This window comes from Lonchura striata, chromosome 3, assembly GCF_050655825.1.
Source record: "Lonchura striata isolate lonStrDom1 chromosome 3, ASM5065582v1, whole genome shotgun sequence".
Classification (NCBI taxonomy): domain Eukaryota; kingdom Metazoa; phylum Chordata; class Aves; order Passeriformes; family Estrildidae; genus Lonchura; species Lonchura striata.
This window is the reverse complement of record NC_140705.1, coordinates 94,576,933-94,599,138: the sequence shown is the minus strand read 5'-3', so window position 1 is coordinate 94,599,138 and position 22,206 is coordinate 94,576,933. Positions and strand designations below refer to the sequence as shown.

Here is a 22,206-nt window from a genome sequence, read left to right as displayed (position 1 = left end):
GTTCAAACATCTTTTTGTTTTGTAATGGGAAAAAAACCCCTGCCAAATAATCTGCAACATCGCATTTAAAAAAAGGGGCGGGGGGAACCCCAAACATCTGGGAATAATAAAGGACACTGAAAAATTCCATTTCTAACAAGAAAGGGAAACAGTCTGCAAATGTGTTCTTTACTGTAAACACTGATTTTATGATTTCTTTTCCATTGGTGCATCTCAGCGTTGTGTGATTTGCTCCTTGAGCATGGCTGTGGTCACACTGGAGAGTTGTGGCAGCATCCCCAGAGCCCCTCTGCAGAGACAGGCTTTTCTCCCAACCACAGCATGGTTTTTTTCCTCTCTCTGGCCATCCCTTTTCTCTTGTAAATACCAGAGGAGTTTTTAATTGCAGCCTTTGAGGCTATTTCCTTATGTTCTCTTGTCTACCAGGCTGCCCCAGTGTCCCAGCTGTTCCAGGAAAAAGCTATACCCCGAATCAGCATCACATTAGCTGCTCTTAACAAATGAGGCTTTGAAAAAAGGGCTGAAAAACTTTGAAACTTCAGCTGTAGAAATAATTAATGCTGAAAGAGCCATGGTGGCAACCAGAGGGAGAGGAGGAGAAGGGTGTGATATGGGAGGAAAAAATGATGACCAAGTCAGAGACCAAATAGCTGTGATTTTTCTTTCCATTGCTGCACTTCATGATGAAGTGATTGTGTGGGTGAAGGATACACTGGTAGTTGTGTGTGTCTGAACTATGACAGTAATTTGTACTTGTTTGCTCCTTTTCTCTCTCTCTGTAAGTGGTGATTAGAGTGCTTATAAAATAACTGGCATAGTGCAAATATTTTTCTGAACAAAGAGGTTGAGAGTTCAAAAACTAATGAAGGACCAGAGTCCCCCTCTGTTGAGAGCTCTCTGTTGCTCAGCCTCAGAATAAGCAGACTGTGCCACAGGTTATGGCATTTTCTTACTGGCTACAAACTGCCCCAGAAATAATGGAGTAATGATAAAAATAAAGACTTGTAGCGCAAGTTTCACTTGGCTGAACTGTAGCTTGTCTATAAGTGAACTGTTCTCTACATGTTACAGATAAGGAATGGCTTTTATGGTTATGTGATTCTGTAGTGCTGTGCAATTAAACAGCCTGACTGTGGCTGTCTGTGCATGAAGGGCAATAGCTCTAAGTCATCATTAGCTGACATTAATTAACAGAGTAATGTACATGCAGGTGGTTTTTGTCTATGTGAACTCCGCCTTCTTTGTGCTTTCAGGCAAACGCGGATGTGTTCTGACAGAACAAGAGTAACTTTCTATCAAATGAGCAATGTTTATATGTGCCCCCCTGGTGTTTCATTGTACTCCATTCCTCCTCAGGCATTGCAATTTTTTGCTTGCTCCCTCATCAGGCAGGAGCAGTGGGGAGGAAGAACTTTGGGGACAACTTGCCCTGCATAAGGATGCAATGAGCATTTAAATTTCAGCTCACAATTTAGAACCACGAAGGCAAGATTAATGATTTACTGGTTGCAGTCCTGCTCCGAGGACATCCAGCTGAGCCCTTTACCAAAGACACTTTGTTTGATGAAGTGCAGTTTATTAATTGGTTTAAAGACCTGTCCTTTTTCCAGGCCACCAGCCAATTCAGTGCTTGGCAGATGTGAGTGCTGTTACTTGGCCTTGACTTGTGTTTCATCAGTGTTTTGTCTGCGGTGGATGCTTGCAGTCTACTCCTCAGCAGGAATGTACTGCTCATCCTTAGGGCTAATTTCTTGTTTAAAAGTTTAATGCTTTTCCAATGCTTCCTTATAACATGTCCAGTTTCCAAGAGTGCAAGCCTGGGCTGAAGGAACTGATGTAAAGGGATTCCTGCCCAGGTCTGGCAGGCATCCATGTTTTTGCCCTGATGACAGCAGGATGTGTACCTTTGCCATCAGCACTGAGTTGCTACAGCTTTTCATGGAAAAAATAATCCCTTCTCTCCTTCCTGATTCTATTTTTGGAAACAGCTACACCATTCTTAGTAAAATGCTGGGTTTTTTTGATGGGGGAAGGAGGGGAAACCTTACCTGGAGCAATGCCCAGTATGGAAAAATCTCTGTCCATATTCCAAACGATGCATAAGCTGAATAGTATTATGTTGTATATAATGAAACTGAAAGTATTATTCAGGCAGTCCTGTACTGCTGTGGGGCATTCTGCTCTCTCTGATTGAGAGGCTCTGTACATCAGATGCTCTGAACAACTTGTAGAGCTTAGAACTCCCGTCAATCCCCAGCCTGAGAGAGCAGTGGGGATTCACGGGCAGTGTATCAGTTTCTACACTGCTATCTCAGATTATACATGTGAAACAAAATACACTGGATTTGTGACCTGCTTGCAAATTTGAGCTTTGTGTGATTTGAGTTTGATTTGAATCATGTTTGTTGTTTCTTCACAGATGGCTTGCGGGTGATGTGTTGTGCAAGTGCCTCAAGTTTCTCCTACAAGATGTGTTCCCCAAATCCAGCAAACTGGGTCACCTTTGATGATGAGCCTCTCTTCCAGTCACCTCAGAAACCTGACAATCAGAGCAGCTACAAACCGAATGGCCTTAAGCTCAACCTGTCCAGTGTTCATGAGTCTTCAAGTAGGTCATCCTCTACAGGCAGCACTCCGCTCTCATCTCCTGTAGTTGATTTCTACCTAAGTCCTGGACCCCCCAGCAACTCTCCACTTACTACACCTACCAGAGACTACCCAGGAAATCCCTGCATTCCAAAGTCTGGGATTCACATGCTTTATCCCATCCCTGAATGGCCATCAAATGTTAACCCTTCTCCATCCCCTGGGATTTGCTCATCCCTAGCCTCGCAGAAACCAAGCAGTCTTCCTTTGAACCCCTCACCTAATGACCATCCAGGTAAGACTTTGGTCTCCAAATCAGCAGATGAAGGAAGCCCTAACCCACCAGGAAGCTGTGAGGAGCTGACTCCAGGACAATTCCCGTACTTCCACAGTGACTGTGCTTTTTCCAGTCCTTTTTGGAAGGAAGAGTGCTCCCTCAGCATGTCGCCAGCTAATGTTAGCATGCACAGGAAGGACAACGGGCTTGACAGGAGTGGGTGTCATCCTAGAGAAAAAGAAACATGCCATGATCAGAAAAGCCTTAACCAGGGCTCCTTCAGTTACATCTGTGAGAGGCTTGAGCACTTACAAGCTGACAGCTGTGAGGCCATGGAAAACCCATCCACCTCCAGCACCCACGCATGGCACAGGCTCTCCCCCACTGTCCCACACAGCCTTTTCAGGAACCAGAAATCAGATGGGTGGCCATTCATGCTGAGGATTCCGGAGAAGAAGAACATGATGTCATCCCGGCAGTGGGGCCCCATTTACCTGAGTGTCCTGGCTGGAGGGGTGTTGCAGATGTATTATGAAAAGGGCCTGGAGAAACCTTTCAAGGAATTCCAGCTGCAGCCGCAGTGCAAGCTGTCCGAACCCAAACTGGAGAGCTACAATGTCTCGGGAAAAATCCACACTGTGAAGATTGAGTGCGTGTCTTACACAGAGAAGAGGAGGTACCACCCCAAAGTAGAGGTGATCCACGAGCCAGAGGTGGAGCAGATGTTGAAGCTGGGCACCACTGATTATAATGACTTCACTGATTTCCTTGTGACGGTTGAGGAGGAGCTCATGAAACTTCCTACTGTTTCCAGACAAAAGAGGAATTATGAAGAGCAAGAAATGACTCTGGAAATAGTGGATAACTTTTTGGGGAAAGTCACTAAGGCAGAAGGAAAACTTGTAGAAAGCGCAGTCATCACACACGTTTACTGCCTGTGTTTTGTGAACGGTGGTGCCGAGTGCTTTCTAACCTTGAATGACCTGGAGCTCCAGAAGAGGGACGAGCGTTACTTTGAGAAGGGGCAGGAGAAGAAGTGGATCGATATTCTCGACTGCCATTTCCATAACTGTGTCAAAGCACAGGAATTTGAGCAGTCACGGATTATTAAGTTTACACCCCCGGACGCCTGCAGGCTGGAACTGATGCGTTTCAGGACGCACTACAATGGGCAAGACCTTCCCTTTTCTGTGAAGACTGCAGTGGTGGTTCAGGGGGCATACATTGAACTTCAGGCTTTCATAAACATGTCCTCAACTGCTCAGATCCCGACACGCTTACCCTCTGTGAAATACTGTGAAAATGTTATGATACGCTTTCCTGTTCCCACACAGTGGATCAAAGCACTTTGGACCATGAACCTCCAAAGGCAGAAGTCCCTAAAAGCAAAAATGAATAGGAGAGCATGCCTTGGGGCTTTGCATGAGGTTGAATCTGATCCTGTAATCCAAGCCTCGGTCGGAACAGCAAAATATGAGAGTGCCTACAGGGCTGTGGTGTGGAAGATTGACAGGCTTCCAGATAAAAATTCAAGTAAATATTTTATGCTAGGGGCTTGGGTGTGTGTCTTCAGTGGGTTTATGCTTGTGTACCTCCATCAGCTGTTGTGGTTTGGGTTTTTATTTGTGGGATGCTATTGGCAAAAGCCAGAATAATCTTTTTTAGGAAAAAATAGAATACAGACTTACCAATTTCTTTAAACCATTTTCTTATAATTTATTTGATGGAGGCAAATGTACTGTCAGTCATTTCAAGTGTGTGGCATCATGGAAGCAGAGCTGATCATTCTGAGTAAACCTCAAGTCTGTAGTAGCAAGGCTGAGCGAAAGGTTTATGCTTCCCTTGTACCAACTGGGCAATGGGTGGGATGGCAAGCAGAAATTGGTAAAATGATTTGTTCACCCAGTATCACACAGCTAATTGAAAAGGTGGTATTGTCACCACTGTGTCTTGGCTTTCTAGCATCACTGAAGAAATGGTAGGTATGATACAGAACTAGAAGGTGCTGTGGTTAAATTTGCTGCAGGAAGTGCTGTGTTCTTGCAAAGGCTGGATTCTATTTCCTCGTTCATGGGTTTGTGCATTGAGATTGTATATTAATGGCAATAACTGCAATGACAAAAAATGCCTCCGACTTTATTCCCATTTCTTTCTGGTGGTTTCTCACTGAAAACAGTACAAACAGCTACATTTTTAATTGCACACATGGAAGTAGTTAATTTACTTTAATATAAAGGAGAAAACATGACTTTTTGAAGAAGAAAAATAGAAATAGTTGGGTTTAAAATTCCAATTTTTAGTCATATTACCAGTACCTTTCTAAAGACATAGTACTTTTCTAAAGGTGTAAAATTTCTTGAGGAATACAGTATCATGTTTCAAGTTCTGTAGAGTGAAGGCATTTGATCCTTTGCATTATGTGTACCTGAAGCTTTGGGGATCTCTGTAAGACAAGGGCACTTATGTTAATGATTTAATGTAAAATATCTGTAAAATCTGTACTTTTGAAAAAGGGGGTAACTGTAGCAGAAGAAGGTTCTTCAGGACTTCAAAATCCCTGTGCTGTGCTCCAAGTTTCAGAGATTTGCACCATGTTGCTATGACCCATGTGTTTTCCCAAGGCTTACAGGACTGTTTGGATAGCTTTTAGTATTTTTGCTATTTAATGTAGGTTTGCTTCTGTAAAATCAAGTCAGCAGGGTAGGCAATTTTAAATAAGATTGTAAGTCTTCCGAATTACAGTTCTTTCACCTGAAGATTTGATGTGCAAAATTAACTTCAGATTTAAGTTATATAAAGGGAAGAACTGGTTTTTTTTCTTTTTTTTAGGCATTCCACAGCTTTAAATTAGTTTCTAGCAGTAGCTTAAACTTCTGACATTTGAATAATTCCTCTAGCTGAGATCTGCAGAATCACTTGTCTCTGTGAAATGTTCGTGTGTTTGAAAAAAACATTTTGGTAGCAATACTGCCCAGTCAAATTTTAAACCTCTATATCAAGTGCTCTGTACACAGTTAAGAGTTTAAAAATAGAGTTGTCCCAAGGCGTGCCAAAAGTCTGGAGACAGTCAAACTAATAGAAATATGTAAACTTTCATAATGTGTTTAGCCCAGGCAGAAAAATATGCTGAGGATTTTGCTTTTAAAAAGCCTTTGTCCAAGGCTTAAAATAAAAAAAAAAAAAAAAAAAAAGGAAGGGAGAAGGATAGATTGCTTACAGTTATATTGTGGCTCCATTTATAGACATTGAAATATGTTAATATCCACTGGATTCTACTGAAGTGTTTTCTTGGAAAAGTGCCAGCGAAGTGAAGTCAGTAGGAGCTGCAAGAAACATCAGACTTTTAAAAGCTGCCTATGCCTATCCAGATATATAGATATTGTATTTGGAGTCAGAATTTTAGCATTATTTTTAAAAAGAGTAAAGAAAGGAAAAACGTTTTGAGGGGCTGATCCAGTGAAATTTCTGCAATTGAGTCTTATGTTTGTGAAAGTGTGTAAGGAAATGCAGAACACGTAATGATTTTAGCACAGTACTGGGGCCAGACTTTGCAGTGGAGAAGCTGTGTCAGCTGCTTCCCAGGGAGTTCCCAGGGAGCAAGGGAGAGACTGAACTGCAAAGCACTGTGCTTTAATCACTTGCTGTGTAAATTTGAGCTCTGTGATTTTTCCTGCTAGAACACCTCCATCCTTGAGCCGTTGTGTAAAGCAACAGTTCTTCAGCTGATTTCATTCTGCATCAGGGGGCCACTGAGGAAGCAGGGACTAAACAAGACAGCAAATTGTAGCTTGAGGAGGTTGTGGCTGCTGGCAGACTTGTTACTGCCTTTAGCATCTGTCCATGGACTCTGCTGTGGGAGGTGATGTGGTTCCCAGGAGCCACCAGGTGCTGCTTTTCTTATTTTCTAAACTGCCCAGGTGGAAACTCAGAGCCATGGCTTTGTCAGGTGGGCTCCATCCCTGCCCAGCCACCTCCTTCTCACACTGGCACCACAGTGAGCTGATGCTTGGTGGTGGTACTGTCCCACTTCTCTATTCCCTATGCACTTCTCCCAGCAGGTTGGATAAATGTACCCATTTAGACATAGCTGCAGGAGTTATTAACTTCTAACAACCCTAATGTATGTAAATCTGTCCTTAGTAATTGTTTATGTTTTCATGTTCAAAGTAAAGAGTTTTAGAACTGGACCTATTTTGGCAAAAACAGAAATATTAAATAACCAGTATAACCAGTAAATTATTTTGGTTTATATTGCTTTGCTTCATGAACCTTACTCAGATCAAGGTTGCTTGAATGCTACTTATACAGGTGAAAAAGGGCCAAATTGTGTTAATAAGTGCAAAATTGGATTATTAATTACTTTTGAAATGCTATATGATTTCTAAATTATATTTGGAATCTAGTTTCATAGTTTTACTGATCTTTTTTTGTTTGTTTTGGCTTTTTTATTGGTATTCCTTGTAGACAGAGAGCAAGGTTTGGAATACTTCTAGGAATCTAGAGCCAGATTTTCAGATTAGGGCAGACTAAAATCTCTCAATTCACAGAAGTCTTAACAAGTTGCATAGACACCTAAACTGCAGGGTTTCTGTCTCATAAATTAGATAGTAAAAGCTCAGTAATCTCCCCAGATTCTTCTGGTTGCCTCTCAGGAGTGGTTTGATTTCATCAGTCCAGGTGGTCATGCATCTACAGTTCCTGCTGGGCCACATTTTGGATAGCTGGGCTTGAATATGTCAGGGCTCTGAATATGTCACCTTAGCACACTGTGCCTGTTCCAGACTACCTGTCTTTCCACAGCCCCACCTTTTCTCTCCTTCTGGCCAACACCTGGCTTTTTCAGCATTACAGTTTCTTTTGCAAAAGGATCTTCTACACACAGCCTCTCTTTCTTCTTCTAACTCCAGTGTAACACAAGGCCCAGGAAGCAGTGGTTTCATGAGATGAAAAGAACTTCTCAGTTTTAGGTGAAAACTAGGGATGTTCAGAGTTTTCCAAAATGCTGGTCAGTCACTTTGTCATCTGACAGCTGATGGGAAGAAGTGCTCTACTCTCCTAGAACAGCCCAGCAGTGGCAGAAGAACTTCTTCACAAGTGAAGGGGTGAGTACTTCCCTCTGACATTGGTGTTGGTACAAGAGATGGGCTGGGGGAACCCTCCATTTTAGGAATAGGTGAAAAGGTCCAATGGAATCTGCTCCAGAGGACCCAAGGCATTATCCTTATCCAAATCCCAAACCTGTTGTCTCTGCTTTTGCAGGTTACCACCTAAGGAAAAGGAAGCACCCCAGAATTCACTGCATCCCAGCACCAAGACCACTTCATGGCTATAGGTCAGCTGGAATATAAACCCAGAGGTTTCTTAGGATTGTCCTGGATCACAACTATGCCGTGTCCAGCACAGAAACCTTCAGCAACAGCCCAAGAGGTATGGCTCGTGTGCCTGGACTCAAGTGGACATCTGTTATCCAAAATTTACCACCAATATGTGCCCAGGAAAATTCCAAGCAGTGATTGTTTCTGGATTCCATTTCTCAGAAGACAGAATAATTTGCTAGACAATTCTAGATTATTAGACCATTGCTATTTGTTTCTTCATAAGCCTCTCCCCCAAAAAACCTCAAGAAGATTCTGAATTTGATCTCCAAAAGCCCTTAGATGTATGCTGGTTGTCTTCTACCACAAATTAACTACAAGAAGCAAACCCTTTTTCCTCAGATCCTTGATTAACCACAGCCCCAGAGGGCTTGGCCTTCTCCCTGGCCAAGACATGCCATGCAATCTTGGTGCTGCAATTCCTGCTGTCCTGCCCAGGATGCTTCACTTGTGGCTGACACTGTGCAGTCTGAGGCCCAACCCAGCAACCAGCACAAAGAGCAGGTCAAGTAAGTGTGTTGCTAGGCTGCATCCTGGCACCACCATGGGAAAGGGGAGCAGGTGCTGGGAGCCAAAAGGAACACAGTTCAGATGGGATGACATCTTGCAGTGTGGCTCTGGAACAGGGTGTTCCTCATGGTGTCCTGTTGCTGGGATGATAGAGGAGTCAAGGATGGAGAGCCCACATCAACAGAGGCTCATTCCACCATGCCCAGGCAGTCTGGAAGAGGGACTGTGGACCAAGAGAGTATTAGTGCACCCTGGACACAGCAAGAGGTGACCATCAGCAGATCATGGACAAGGCTCACATCTTGGAGGTACAGAGATCTGCCTGTCCCTGGCTACATGAGTGATGAAACACCATCTCCTCCTCCAGTTTCATTCTCAAGACATTGGTGGCTGTAATCCTTATTTCTGACTTTGTTCCCTCCTCTATTTCCATAATAAAGTACCTGATGTTACAGTTTTACTTGTCTCTGTGTTTTGTGTTATTGTCCTGAGACTTCAGGCACATGTTGCATGCCCCTGGCATGGCACTCCTGGCAAACTGTGGATCTTTGTGCTTCAGTGCTTTGCAGGATCCTCTCCTGAGGTGTGCCCAGAGGTCTGTGTAATGTTACAGGGAAAACCTGCACCACAGACAGGCACCCAGCCCAAGGCTCCTGGGAGCAATGGAGATGCAGCTTTTGTATTTATTATTACCTTACATTATTTTTGCCTGTGAGCCTGTGGATGTGAATATTAGCATGATTTTTCCCATGGGATAGATAAAGCTCAGTTAATGTTAACTCCATCTTCAGTATTTCCTTCATTCTGATAAGGAATTGATTCCTGTCACTGGAGGAAGTCAGTGCATAAAGAATGGGACATTTTTTCCTGAACTTCGAGATTCCATTCAGTGTAATGGATGAAAACCAAATATACACTGCCAGGCTTGCCTTTGACAAAATACAGTCAATCCTTTCTTTTCTTCTTTTTAATGTTTTTTCCCTGCCTGCAGCCAAAGCATAGTTAGTTGTCTATGCTGATGATTAAAATCCTGGAGAGAAGAAGAAATGCAGAATTGCTATGTTTTGCCCTGAAGAATTTGAAGAGGATTCTTTTCATTATATTAAATTGTATTATCCTGCTTTCATACACAGTCAGTCTGCTGACTCCAGTTGCTTTGGGAAGCAGGTTTTCACCTCATGTTCCTGTGTGCCAGGAGAAGTGCTTGCTCTTATCATTGCTGCGTGTAAGAAATGCTGAAGCAAGTGATCCTTAGGATCATACCATGGATGATTAAAGTAACTCAGAATATGCTGCATAAATCCTTAACGACTCTGCTTTATAACACCACAGTTATTTTAGTAGTACTTTTTTTTTTTTTAAGAAATGGAGTATGTTCTTTTCCAAACTAGACAGGGACTCCAAGTAGCCTTTATCCTGGCAGGTGGGATGTATCTTGTTTGAGCAGCACTCTGAGCTGCACCTTTATCTTCCTGCTGTGGACATAGTGTAATAAATGATGGTACACTAGATAGCTGTAGTACTTGAAATAAGCACTGCAGTAAAATTTCTACAGCACAGAGCTCTGGAAAGGGGGTTATTGGACACAGGACAGCATCTCTGCCTTGGCTACATTGGGACCTTCCATTTTTTAATAATTTGGATTTAGCAACAAAGCCCTACATTTGTAATATTCCCTCAATGAGAAGTTGCAAGGATCTGGTAAATCTTGTGTAAATTAATTTGTACAATTGCAATGACTATGACAAATGTGCTGAAGCAGACAGAAAATGAACAAGGGGCCACCTTATGCCCAAATAGCAAAAAATTATAGATAGAATAACCTTGTATCAAACAACAGCTCTGTGTTTATAAAAGGTAAAGCTGTGCTCTCTTGCTAGGAGATGAACCTAAACAAAGAAAAAATAATTTGCTAATGGTGTGGTGATTTTCTTTTTCTTTCCCAAGGTTTGGATCATCCACACAGCCTCTCTTACAAACTGGAACTGGGATCAGACCAGGAGATACCATCTGACTGGTACCCATTTGCTACTGTCCAGTTTGTTGTTCATGATACCTGTGCCTCGGGAACAGAAGTGAAGTCCCTGGGCATAGAGAGTGATCTGCAGCCCCAGAAACATGTGGTTCAGAAAGCTTTTTACAATTACCAGGTATTCTCAGGTCTATGCTTTCCATGTTTTTCCTCCTTTTGTCCCTCCCTGCTCCCCCATACAGTAGTTGAAAAGCAAATATGCTTTGTATTTGAAACATACCTTGCACGTACTTTTTATAATGACTTTGAGCAAAAGAATCATTAAGTAATAATTCCTTGTCTGATCAAAGATGAGACTAAAAAATATAAATGTGAATGCAGATTTTTATTTTTTTCCTTATTTGAGCTATTTTTGGGAGTAGTGGTTTTGAAATCTGTTGGGTCTGGAAGTATTTTGATTTTGCGTCAAAGCTTTTTTCCATGCTGTTGCTGCAGTTCACACTTTCAGTGTCCAATTATTTGCTAATTCTACTTGCTGTATTTTGTTTTCTACCTCCAGGTTGAAATTGAAAAGAAGTGGATTAGGCTTGATGGAGAAGACCCAGCTAAAGCTGGCAACTGCCTAATGCAATGAAAGAGGACAGGAGGCACCACCATAGGATATTAGTAGGACTCAATTTACATTGGAAATTCTATTGTTAGAAGAAGCGCAGTGACCTAGTTTAGGGTAAACACAGTCATTGAATTTTTTTTTTAGTGCTTATGGGTTTGAGTCTGCAAATCAGTACTCATTTGATTGGCCTGCATTCAAGTAAACTTCCTGTCATGGGAGTCCTGGTATGAGTAAGGTCTCCATGTTAGAGCAGCAGGATGTGAGCACTTCACTGACTGATTCTAATGTATTACTTTCCTGTTGTGTATCTGGGAAATTATTTTCCTATTGTGACTGGGGAATGATCTCATACTCCCTATTGAAACCTAATGACACTACTCAAAGGGTTCATGTCACTTGGATATGTAATATTTGGTAATGAAACTTCCAGAGTGCTTATGATCTATCAGCATCTCTGTAAGGTCCAGAAGGACCAATTACATTTTTTAGTGCTGTTTGAAAACTAAAGTCCCTCATGTTTTTGCACCCCTTGATGTATGTGAGTAGAACAAGCCCAAATAATATTCTCAACAAGAGCCTTAATTAATGAGTTGGAAATTGGGTGATTTCATTGGGAAAAAGGGTCCTCTGCAATAATACTCTAAATTCTTCTGTGGCTGCAACTGTTCCCTCCTCAGCACTTTTTAGGTTCACTCAAAGAAATCTCTTGGGCAAAAAAACCCCATATGGCAGATGTGATTGAAGTTTCTGTGCCAGCATTAGACAGCTCATTTTCACTACTGCAGCAAGAGATAAGAGGGGGATTCTCAGTGAGTGTAAATCAGTCCAGGCCCATTTCATCTGCTGAGGCTTGGAGAATTTACACCAGAGGAGGTTTCCCCCCACAAGCTGGAGAAAAGGCTGCTTGCTGCCATTTGCTCTGTGTCTCCTTTAGGATGCAAGTTCCAGATGTTGGTATGGAAACTATAGGAGCTGTGCCTTTGAGTAACTTTTAAGACATGCATGGAAAGGGAGATGTTTTCATGCTCCTGGCTTTAAAGGCATTTTTCCATGGGGAAATAATGCAGGAATGGACTGTCACAAGAGACTTGAAGCCGTGATGCTTCATCAGGCAGCCTGAGCTACTAATCGCTAATGTCAATGTGTTAATTGTGTTTTCAACAAACAATTGGCCTTTAGGGAAAGCTTCTAATACTTCCCTTCAACCATTATTCCCTTTGCCATTTTCTGCAGGATGCAATTCCAGGTCTAGAACAATATGATAAATTTAAAAAATGCTCATGATACCCCTTTTTTTTTAATTTGGCTGCAGTTTTCTTAAAATTAGCCCTACTTCAAACTAAAATTAGTAGAGAACAAAAATATACTAATGCACTGCCTCACTTTATACTTTGTACAGCTTGTAACTGTTTATATGAACACTGTGTAAAAATACAGATAAATGGTATTCCCCAAAAGTAGAAATATATGGGATAAACGCAGAGAAAATTACCAGTGTGAGGAAACAGAAGACCATAATATGAACCTAGTTCATCACAATAAACTTTTCCCCCCATCCAGAAGCTGAGAATGAAATGGGTAATAGATTCTATATTAAGTCCTGAGGGCAGGTTTTTTATGGGTATTGCATTGCCAAAGCCCCAAATAGACTATCATGGTATTTGGGCTTCTCTATATATCCCTTTTTATTAGCAGATTATATTGTTATAAATCTAAGCAAGCGTTGGACTATAGTAGTGATCCAAATATGTCTCAGCTGTTGCCTCCTCTGTCTGTGTTTTGACTTGAGAAGCCATTAGCACCTTCAAGTCATGTTTTGTGTGTTTCATTAATATTTAATTTTGTTTTATAGTCTGCTCAGCTGAACTAAGGGGCACAGCACTGCCACCAGGGCAAAGTGTTTATACTTGGCAACATGGCAAGCTCTGCAGTCTGCTGAAGTCCATGGTTGTACTACAGCTACAATATTTATTAACCTCTTTGCTCAGTGAGGTAGAGGAATCAAAATATGCATTGCAATTACCTGTAGTTACCTTTGTCTCAGCCTGACTTGTTTTGATTGGCATTAAACAGCTAATTCAGCAAGCCTGTTAACAGTGGTTGCTCTCCGTCTCTCCCAGCTGGCCCCTATTTTTCTGTTTTTAAGAACAAGGAGCCTGAATATCTCCATTCCATCTCTCTTTCATCTTAGGATCTCCATTCACAGCACTCACCTCCTGGGCATTGGGTACCTGGTGGTATTACAGTTCTGCAGGAGCTGTGGCTGCTGTTGTGCTCTCAGGTGTCTGCTGTGTCTCAGGATGTGTTTAAGAAGCCTGTGTAGTGTTGACCCTTCAAGACACAAGCTACTGTTTGCAGTGAGTGGCTTAAATAATGAATGACCACCTTACAAGTCACCATTCCTGCTAGAGAGTTGTATTAAGGTGTTACGGTGCAAATGACCATTCAGACTTACTGAACTCAATAACATAAAAAGGTCAAGCTACAGCTTTATCTGTGTTGCAAACCCCTGGATTTTCATTTGAGGCTTGCAAGACTCATGATTAACTTTAATCAGAATTGGATCAGGATATCAGGGAATTAGTTCCACAGAAATACCGCTATACTGAAAGAAAGTTACTCTGTTTAATACATGGCTTTCAGTTTAAACTTGCCAATTATGGCAGCCTAAGATTGAATAATTGCCCTGTTCAGTCTCACACTGATGTTTATATGTCTTGATGTCAGAATACTTAAAAATAGGCTGCAGTTTAATGAAAGAAATTTGGGGTTGTCTGACTCTTTTCCCCACCATCAAATTCTAACTTCCTATTATATTACAACATGCCAAACCAGAAATAACCAGGTTTCTCCTTTCTTCTGTGTTGTCTTGAGCATAACTTACTGACCAAATATTCTTAACTTTAAGACTCATTGCTAACATTTCCCATTAATATTACAGCAGCTGATACTAAGTAAACATACGGACTCTGAATCCTTTAAAAATCTTGTCTACAAGTAGTCTAATTGTAATTTTGGGAAGGGGAATGGAGATGAGGAAGAGTTGCTATAAGCTGTTGTGATGCATAAGCAGTATCCAGCTGGACTGGAGCTTTAAATAACCCATGAGGTATTGGCATCATGGAGGAACCAGGTTTCACACGTGTCTGATCTCTGCTTCCCGCAGCGAGTGCCTGCAGTCACTGAAATGCTTCCAACTGCCTGGGTCACTTAAGATGCTGACATTTCACTAACATTTACTTCAGGGTAGTGTTTAGATGTTATCTGTGTTTCCTTCACAAAGGACCAGCAGGGTTTGGAAGATTTTATATTTAAACCAGAAATCAATGAGGACAACTATTTTTACAGTGTTTGCCTTACTTACAAAGTGTGGTATTTGCTGAAACCGACAGACTTTATCTTTGCATTCATCTTTCTTGTACTAATTGTATTACTCCAGGTAAATGGTACTTGATGTAATTTTGGATTCAAACACCCATTGAAGTCACTGCAAGTCTTTTAACTGATAAAATGGGATCTGCATCAAAGTCTCAAAGCATAAAAGAGAGGCAAAAATAAAAGAAGAACGGAATAGTGGTAATGGTCTGTAGATGATGTTTTACTCAGTAAAAAACCTGCAAGCCCGTTTATTCCAACGAGAAGAGAGCACAAAGGGTAAGAAAAGAGGTGTTACTGGATGCCACAGCTGAAGCTTTGCAGAGATTGGGAACAATGATTCTGTGGCCCCTGGGTAGAAGCTCTCAAGAAAAGAGGATGATGATGTGCTCCATTGAGCTTGATACCAAGTCACTGTCATCCTTATGCTCCTTGCTTTGTTTTCCTCCAGATTCTGTATTAATTGTCCAAAAGTATTTTACATCTGAACATGTTTTCACATGTTACTTTTGGTTGTGTTTATTTTACCTGGCAGACTTCTTTGCTGTGGTATTGGGTGTCCATACTTCTATTTTGCATTTATTTGTCTTTTTGTTACTTAACACAGTAACTAACTGCTGCAGTTAGTAGTCCTTAGCAATAATTTTGATAACTCTGAAGCAGTGCTGTTACTCCTAAAGGAAACTATAATTTTATTTGGGTCTTTTGTCAGTATAAGTGCAAAGAGATCATGCTGATAATCTTGTAATAACATTTTGTAGATTGCATATTGATTAAACAAATAAAGTTGTATTTCAAACTAGCAGTTTCTTGTCCCCTCACTAGAAATGTATCAAGCTAATTTTGTATTTACTGTAATTAACTGGTTGATCTTGATCATCAGGTATTGCAGCTCATAAGAAAGAACAGTTCTAGTCTGTGAGTGGGGAATATCACTCGATAAAGCTGGTAGCAGAAAGCTCAGTGATGTACTATATTAGATTTATCATGGGAATGGTTTGGGGTGGAAGGGACTGTGAAGATCACCCAACTCCAATCCCCCTGCTATGCATGGGGACAATTTTTCCTAGACCAGGTTGTGCAAAGTCCCAGCCAACCATGAACACTTCCAGGGGTGGGGCATCCGCAGCTTCTCTGGTCAACCTGTGCCAGTGCCTCACCACCTTCCCAGTAAAGAATTTCTTCCTTATATCTAATCCAAACCTGCCCTCTTTCAATTTAAAACCATTCTTCCTTGTCCTAACAGTAATTGCTCTTGTCACAGCTTTTTGTAGCCCTCTTTAGGTACTGGAAGGTGCTGTAAGGTCTCCCTGGAACCTTTCTCTTCTTGAGGTAGAACAGCCCCAGCTCTCTCAGCCTGTGTTCACAGGAGAGCTGCTACAGCCCTCTGGGCATCTCGGTGGCCACACTCTGAACTCTCTCCAGCAGGTCTGTGTCCATCATGTGTTGGGGTCCCAAATCTGGATGCAGCACTCTGGGGTGTTCTCAGTGATTTATGGCAGACCCTTTTCTGCCTTATTTCCTAGCACTACTAACCCAAAGAATGCTGTGTTTTTTCCTGTTGAGTGCTCCCTCTGGTCTCTCTGGGGTATTTGAATATAACATAGTGACAATTGTTTAAGACTTTCACAAATTTCAAAGTCTGTTCTGTTACTAGGGAAACAGTGAGACCTCTGTGGGGAAATATTGAAATGAGGCAAGAGGTTTATGAGGCAGCATTCAAAGAATGGGCTTAAAGAATAAAATAACCGTGCCACTTGTCCTGTGCTGTGGTGTCTGTAGCAAAGCAATTACCTATTCTGGGAACCACCAGGAAATAGAGTTAACATCCATTTTCACTTCAGTGGTGTGCTATCCTTCAGTGAGCAGCTGCAAATGGAAAGCAGGTATCTAGCAAAAGTATGGTTCACTTAAAGAGCTTAAACTATGTGCAATGTTTAAAAGTATCAGTGAACAACATGATTCAGGGACATGAAAAAATAACATGGCAAATTGCTAGGCTATACGTAAAAACATGAAAACATTTATTTTGGGACAGCTTCCTAGTATGTGCAATGCCTGGTATGTGCTATTTTATAGCACTGTTCTTTCCTTAGCAAAAACAACCAGTAATTTTTTACAATAACAAGCATAACATGTTGTAAGTGGTGCTCACGCTCCCTGCTGAAGCCTCACCAATAAGAAAAGCATTGGCTCAACATTCTGCTTTGCCATCCCAAATCCCAGTGTGATTAGGTATTTCTGGTCATGAGTGGGTACAATCTCTAGTATTACTTTGCACTATGATGGCCTTTTTGGCTTAATTGAGAATAACCTTCACTTCCATTCCCAGCAATAAAAGTCCAGGAGGAAAAGGTCGGGAGTAAGGATGTGCTGGGAGTAGAAGAGATGTGTGAGGAGTGAGCAGCAGTGGGGGTAAGAGAGAGGAAGCGGGGAGTGAGTCGGGAGCTAGCAGGAGAGGGCAGCAAGCAGAGTGTGTTTGCACGGAGTTGTCTCTAAGAAATGATGCCTCTCCAAGTCAAGTTGAAAAGTTTACTGAAGTAAGGGACTGAAACAGAAAAGTGCGGGGGAACCATGCAGAGAAGCGCCTTCAAGGGAAAGCATTGAGAACAAAGTTGGGAATGGCTGCGGGTGGCTGGGTGGGGGAAGGAAGTGAATGATCTCCTGGGGTGGGGAGGAGGAGCTGAAGCCGCTGGAAAAGGAGCAGGGGAGCATGGGCAGAGCCACTGCAGGCTGGCTATGGGACTGAAGGGGTGCACTGTGAAGGTTCTCCAGCCGAGCAGGGCAGCGCCAGCCCAGGCAGGGGGCCCGCTTTCATCCTGCCATTGTGCACCAAGCAGAACTCGCTGGGCCTGGAGCATCCCTGTTTCACACTTGCACTGCTCCCGGCAATGGTGACCTGTCCTCAGGACAATCTTGCTCAGGCCATGGAAATGACAAGGTCAGTGCTGTACAGAATGCAATGAAAATATCAAACAAAACCCAGCAGTGAAGGAGGGAGGATTTAAAGCAAGAATTTAGGCATTAGCCTGGTGATATCCAGAAGTGAGCTACCACTGTAACCTTCTTGGACTGCCACTTAGGAAGGGACCTTCATGTGTAATCTGTAGCATGGAGGAAATGTCACTGTCTAAATGGAAGTAATGACACTGGGATTTAGATGAGACATCATCTGAAGTGGAGGGAGCCAACTGCTGCCTGAACAGAAAAAGGAAAAGGCTGTTTTAACCCCCCCCATGTAAATCCATCACTGAATATCTTTGATGCTAATTATGTGATTATAATGTCAAAATGAGAGTGCAGAAAATCTGCTCAGGTTCTATCTACACAAAAGTGGAGCTGGGGATAAAAAGAAAAGAAAAAAAAAACAAAGAAAAGTGGAAAGGTGTGTACAGTTGTGTCTTGGGACAACAGGAGCCCCTCCATGTTTTCTCAGAAAAGGAAGCTCAGGAATATGACCTTTACAAATACTGGGGTCCTCATATAAATGCTTCCCACAGCCAAAATGACAATCAAGGTTACTCTCCATACATCTGAGTTATTCCTTAGCAGAGTTAAATTGGTATTAATGAGGCAGTAAGAAGGACAGCCTGACTGCTTAGCTGTGCTTCAGCCTGTCTCTCAAAGTCACTTGCTGGGTGATTTTAGTGGTTGCTTGGTGCTGCAAAGACCTGATGCAGTCAGTCAGCTTTATTCCTCTTGAAATTACCAAATGCAATGTTAGGCAGAGCAAACTGGCCTTGACCAAAACATGCTGCTCTGCTCTTACTTAACTTCACACTAAAACTGCTGGACTTCTGCAATTGTCTGCTCAACAGCGGACTTCCAGCAGCTAATTGAAATAAGGAGAAATGATGTTTCTGGCATTTATTCTCCCACTGCATGTCCTGGTAGCTAATCCTTCCCCACTGGAGCCAGGGAGCCAGGACCAGATGAGTGGCAATTACAGACAGGTGAGGAAGGAGTGAGATTTCATCCACTGATGAAGAAGGGTAAAACCAGAACGCAGGGAAAGGACTTAAAGAGCCATGAAGGCAAAGACAATGGACAAAAGAGGAGGAAGCTGGACTGTGGCTTTTCTTAGGATGCAGGTCAGGAGGTTGGGGTCTCTCTGGGGAAAAAAAGGTGGTATACACAGCTGTACATCATACCCAGGGCAAAAAGCAGATAGCAAAGGAGGCAAGGGAACAGAGACTGAGCCTGACACCAGCAGCAGTGTGATAGGCACAAGAATAAGCACAGTGAAATGGCCCCTCCCCACCCCAGGGGGCTGCTGTTTCCCTTTGAGGCTTTCTGGCCACATAAGGCATAGGTATCAGGGTGAGTGTTTGGAGAGGCAAGGCTTGTTTCATCCTTAATTAGGCTTACTGATACTACACAAGTCTCTATGGGCTTATTGAGGAGCTGAGATATACAGAACTATTCAGTATTTTCAATCCATCAGACTGCCATTTTTATATAGCAGTTTGTACAGGTCAGAGCCCTTCATAAACCACCCAATGTCCTGAAAATTTGTCATTACATTGAATTAAGGCAGAGCTCTTTCTATAGTTCCGATAAAGTGGCTTAAATCAGGTAAAAAAAGAGAGACTCTTGAAGAAACAGGAGTCACACATGATAAATGAAAAAGGAACAAATCACAGGTCCCAATACTATCTGTCTCACAACTCAGAGGGAAATGATGGAGCTTTTAACAAAATCATGCTGTTAATAAAATTGATTATGAGACTGGAGTGCCATATATCTATGAGTCAACAGCTGAAAACAAAGGGAACACATTAGAGGATATCTTTAAAATGAAATTACACCTCTGCTCATATCATATTATCTCCATGAGGACTGTCTGGATTCTGCAACCAGTTCCTCCTAAGAATGATTGCCTTTACTTGGAAAGAAAAGGCAAAATGTTGTTTGTGTAATATGCTTTGAGAACGAATTTTGCAGCCTTGCAGTTGTGTGGCTGTGTTCCTTTCCAGCAGCAATGCTGGATTTAGACAGGAGAGGGCATTCATGACCAAGCATCTGAGTGTGCTGAGGGTTCTCTGTTTCTTAGAGGGAAGACATTTGAAAATGGTAACTTTTTTTTTTTTAATGATTAATTAAGACTTATCAACCAAAAATAAATATTCTCTAGACATCATGTACCAAAAGGAGTATAAATATTTACAAATTAAAACCTCTCTAGTAAAGGAATGCTTGAGGTGCCCTTAAGCAGCACAATCCCAAAGGCAGACAAAACCCCTGAAAAATCAGGAGGGTTTGAACAGCATGATAATCTTGCCTTCTCTAAAACTTCGGTGAGCTCTTAAAGAGACTACAATGGGGAGAGCTGGACTGGAAGCTGAACCAAGACTGTTTAAACCCCAATGCTGTTCCTGGCTGCCATTTGTGAGCTCAGGCAGGATATTTGGTGGGTCTGTGCCTCAGTTTCTTCACTTAAAAGTGGGATTAAATGTTAAAAACTTCCATAAGCATGAAAATGACAACAGCGTTGGCAGGACACAGATAGTAGGTTAAGCTCACCATATCAAAGCTAGCCAGTCAGTATGAGTAATGCTAGTCACAGGTATTTTTATGTTTTCCCCCTTGTTCAGAAATGACTGAATTTTTTTCTGTGCATACCAGGCTTTTTCATGCTGTTCGGCTGAGAGCACTTGGATGAAAAGACACCTTCCCTAGGAATTTGTAAAAGAAATTATATAAAGTGTGTTGCTAGGCCACAGATGAAAATGGAAGTGTCTTGATTAGCAGGAAATGCCATCTGCAACTTCCCTGTGCAGCTTGGAAAGTAGTGTTCCATTTCCTACTTTATCCCCGGTGATATCTGTATACTCTAAGTAGGTTTATCTGCTGTCCCGGCACAAAGGGAGCTGGCATGACCTGGTGACAGGCCCTTTGCTATTCACAATACAGAGGGTATCATTTAGAACAGATGGGGGATGTCCACAGTGCCTTGTGGAAATGCAAATACATGCTGTCCACCTCAACTGCAGGTAAGGATAATTTGCTTTGCTCTGCAAATTTTCCTGCGGACATAGGCAAAGCCACCTGACCACCATCTGTGACAACAGAGCAGTGCTTTAGTACCAAACTCCCCAGCTCTCCTTCTTTTGAAGTTAGGTGTAGAAACTGCTCTGATTCTAAGGCACCCTGAGATAAACAGAGGGAGGTAGAAAGCAGCGAGCTCATTTATGAATCTTCTCCCTGCACTTGCACTTTTAAGAAGCCCTGTACATCGTGCTGACAGGGCCACGGCTCTGGGTCAGGTCTGGCTGCCTGATGAGGAGGTGGCAGCCAGCTGCAGGATCCCCATCTGTGACCTTCAGGGCCCAGCAAGAGCCTCAAGGCTGCAGCTCCTTCCTGCTATCTCAGCTAACACAACAGGAAAAAAAAGTCAGGAGAAGAATAAGGACACTTTTGGTACACACTGGCCCAGGCAGTTTCAAATGAGCACTGTGCTTTAAGAAAAAATATGGTTTATTATTTAAATTATTCCATAAGCAAAGCAACATGGCTTGCCTTTTCCTCACAATGATGGAGGGCATACAGAACAGCTGAATATGCAACTGCTGTTTAATTCAAGACTTAAGCAGTGTCATTAAACATATTTTCTTGCAGAGAAAAATTACTTCAATAGCAAATTGCATTTGTCTCACTTGTGAAAACGCAGCTTATTAAGGGTGTTGCTTCTTCTATTTTGTAGGTGTTAGTCTGGCTATTTAATTAAGGGTCTGACAGTATTTTCATTAAAATATTTTCATTTTTCAGGATGTGTAAGCCTTAAAAATTAAAGCTTAATGGGTGAGAATCCTTTTCACAAGCCAAGCAGCACTCTAATGACATAGCTACCTAAAAAATGAAAAACAAAGGAAAATGAAAGGAAAAAGAGATTCTCTTTCTAGGTTCTCAGAAGCCTCAGGGCAACACCAACCAAAGGTGCATAAAGACCTAAGTATATATTCTCCTACACATATGAGATTAATGAACATTTTTCCAGATTAGTAACTGCTAAATTAGTAGATCTCTGCATTAACATACGAGCAGATTGCTGCAAATGTAAGCAATAATTGAGTAGTTGCACCAGATTGCTGCTGCTTAACTGCAACACTTAACTTCAGCTATCCCTGTTTAGGAGGCAATCACGACTTCAGGGTTTATTGGAGCAAAAATGATAACGTGTTTGCAGCCAGTTTTCCTGGGCGCATTCCCACCCCACGGGAACACCTGCGGCTCCCCAGCTCGGTAAATCCTGTGCTCACAGGGTGCTGTTTCAGGCTGTAGCTTGGTGCCGAGTTTTAGGGTCTGGCTTTAGCATGACGTGCCCCACAGCCGGCCCGGTTTTGGGGTGTGCCGGGCACAGGAGCCCCGAGGGCCGGCGGGGCTCGGGTGTGTGAGGCACGGGAGCCCCGAGGGCCGGCGGGGTTTAGGGGTGTGTGGGGCACGGGAGCCCCGAGGGCCGGCGGGGTTTAGGGGTGTGTGAGGCACGGGAGCCCCGAGG

At 42.4% G+C, this 22,206-nt stretch overlaps 1 protein-coding gene across 6 annotated transcripts in view; it reads left to right on the top strand.

Moving 5' to 3' along the window:
• Positions 1-15,513, top strand: part of STON1 (stonin 1) — a 33,690-nt gene extending 18,177 nt beyond the window's left edge. For 5 of the 6 annotated variants that reach the window (XM_021540187.3, XM_077781933.2, XM_085575780.1 and 2 more), the window contains exons 2-4: positions 2,420-4,396; positions 10,696-10,898; positions 11,280-15,513. In XM_021540187.3, coding sequence (XP_021395862.3) covers positions 2,434-4,396; positions 10,696-10,898; positions 11,280-11,354 — 2,241 coding nt within the window. In that variant the 5' untranslated portion in view covers positions 2,420-2,433 and the 3' untranslated portion in view covers positions 11,355-15,513. Of the gene's footprint in view, positions 1-2,419; positions 7,966-8,122; positions 9,203-10,695; positions 10,899-11,279 lie in introns of those variants that run through there. The other variant, XR_014953959.1, reaches the window with a different exon arrangement.
• Positions 15,514-22,206: the final 6,693 nt, after the last annotated feature.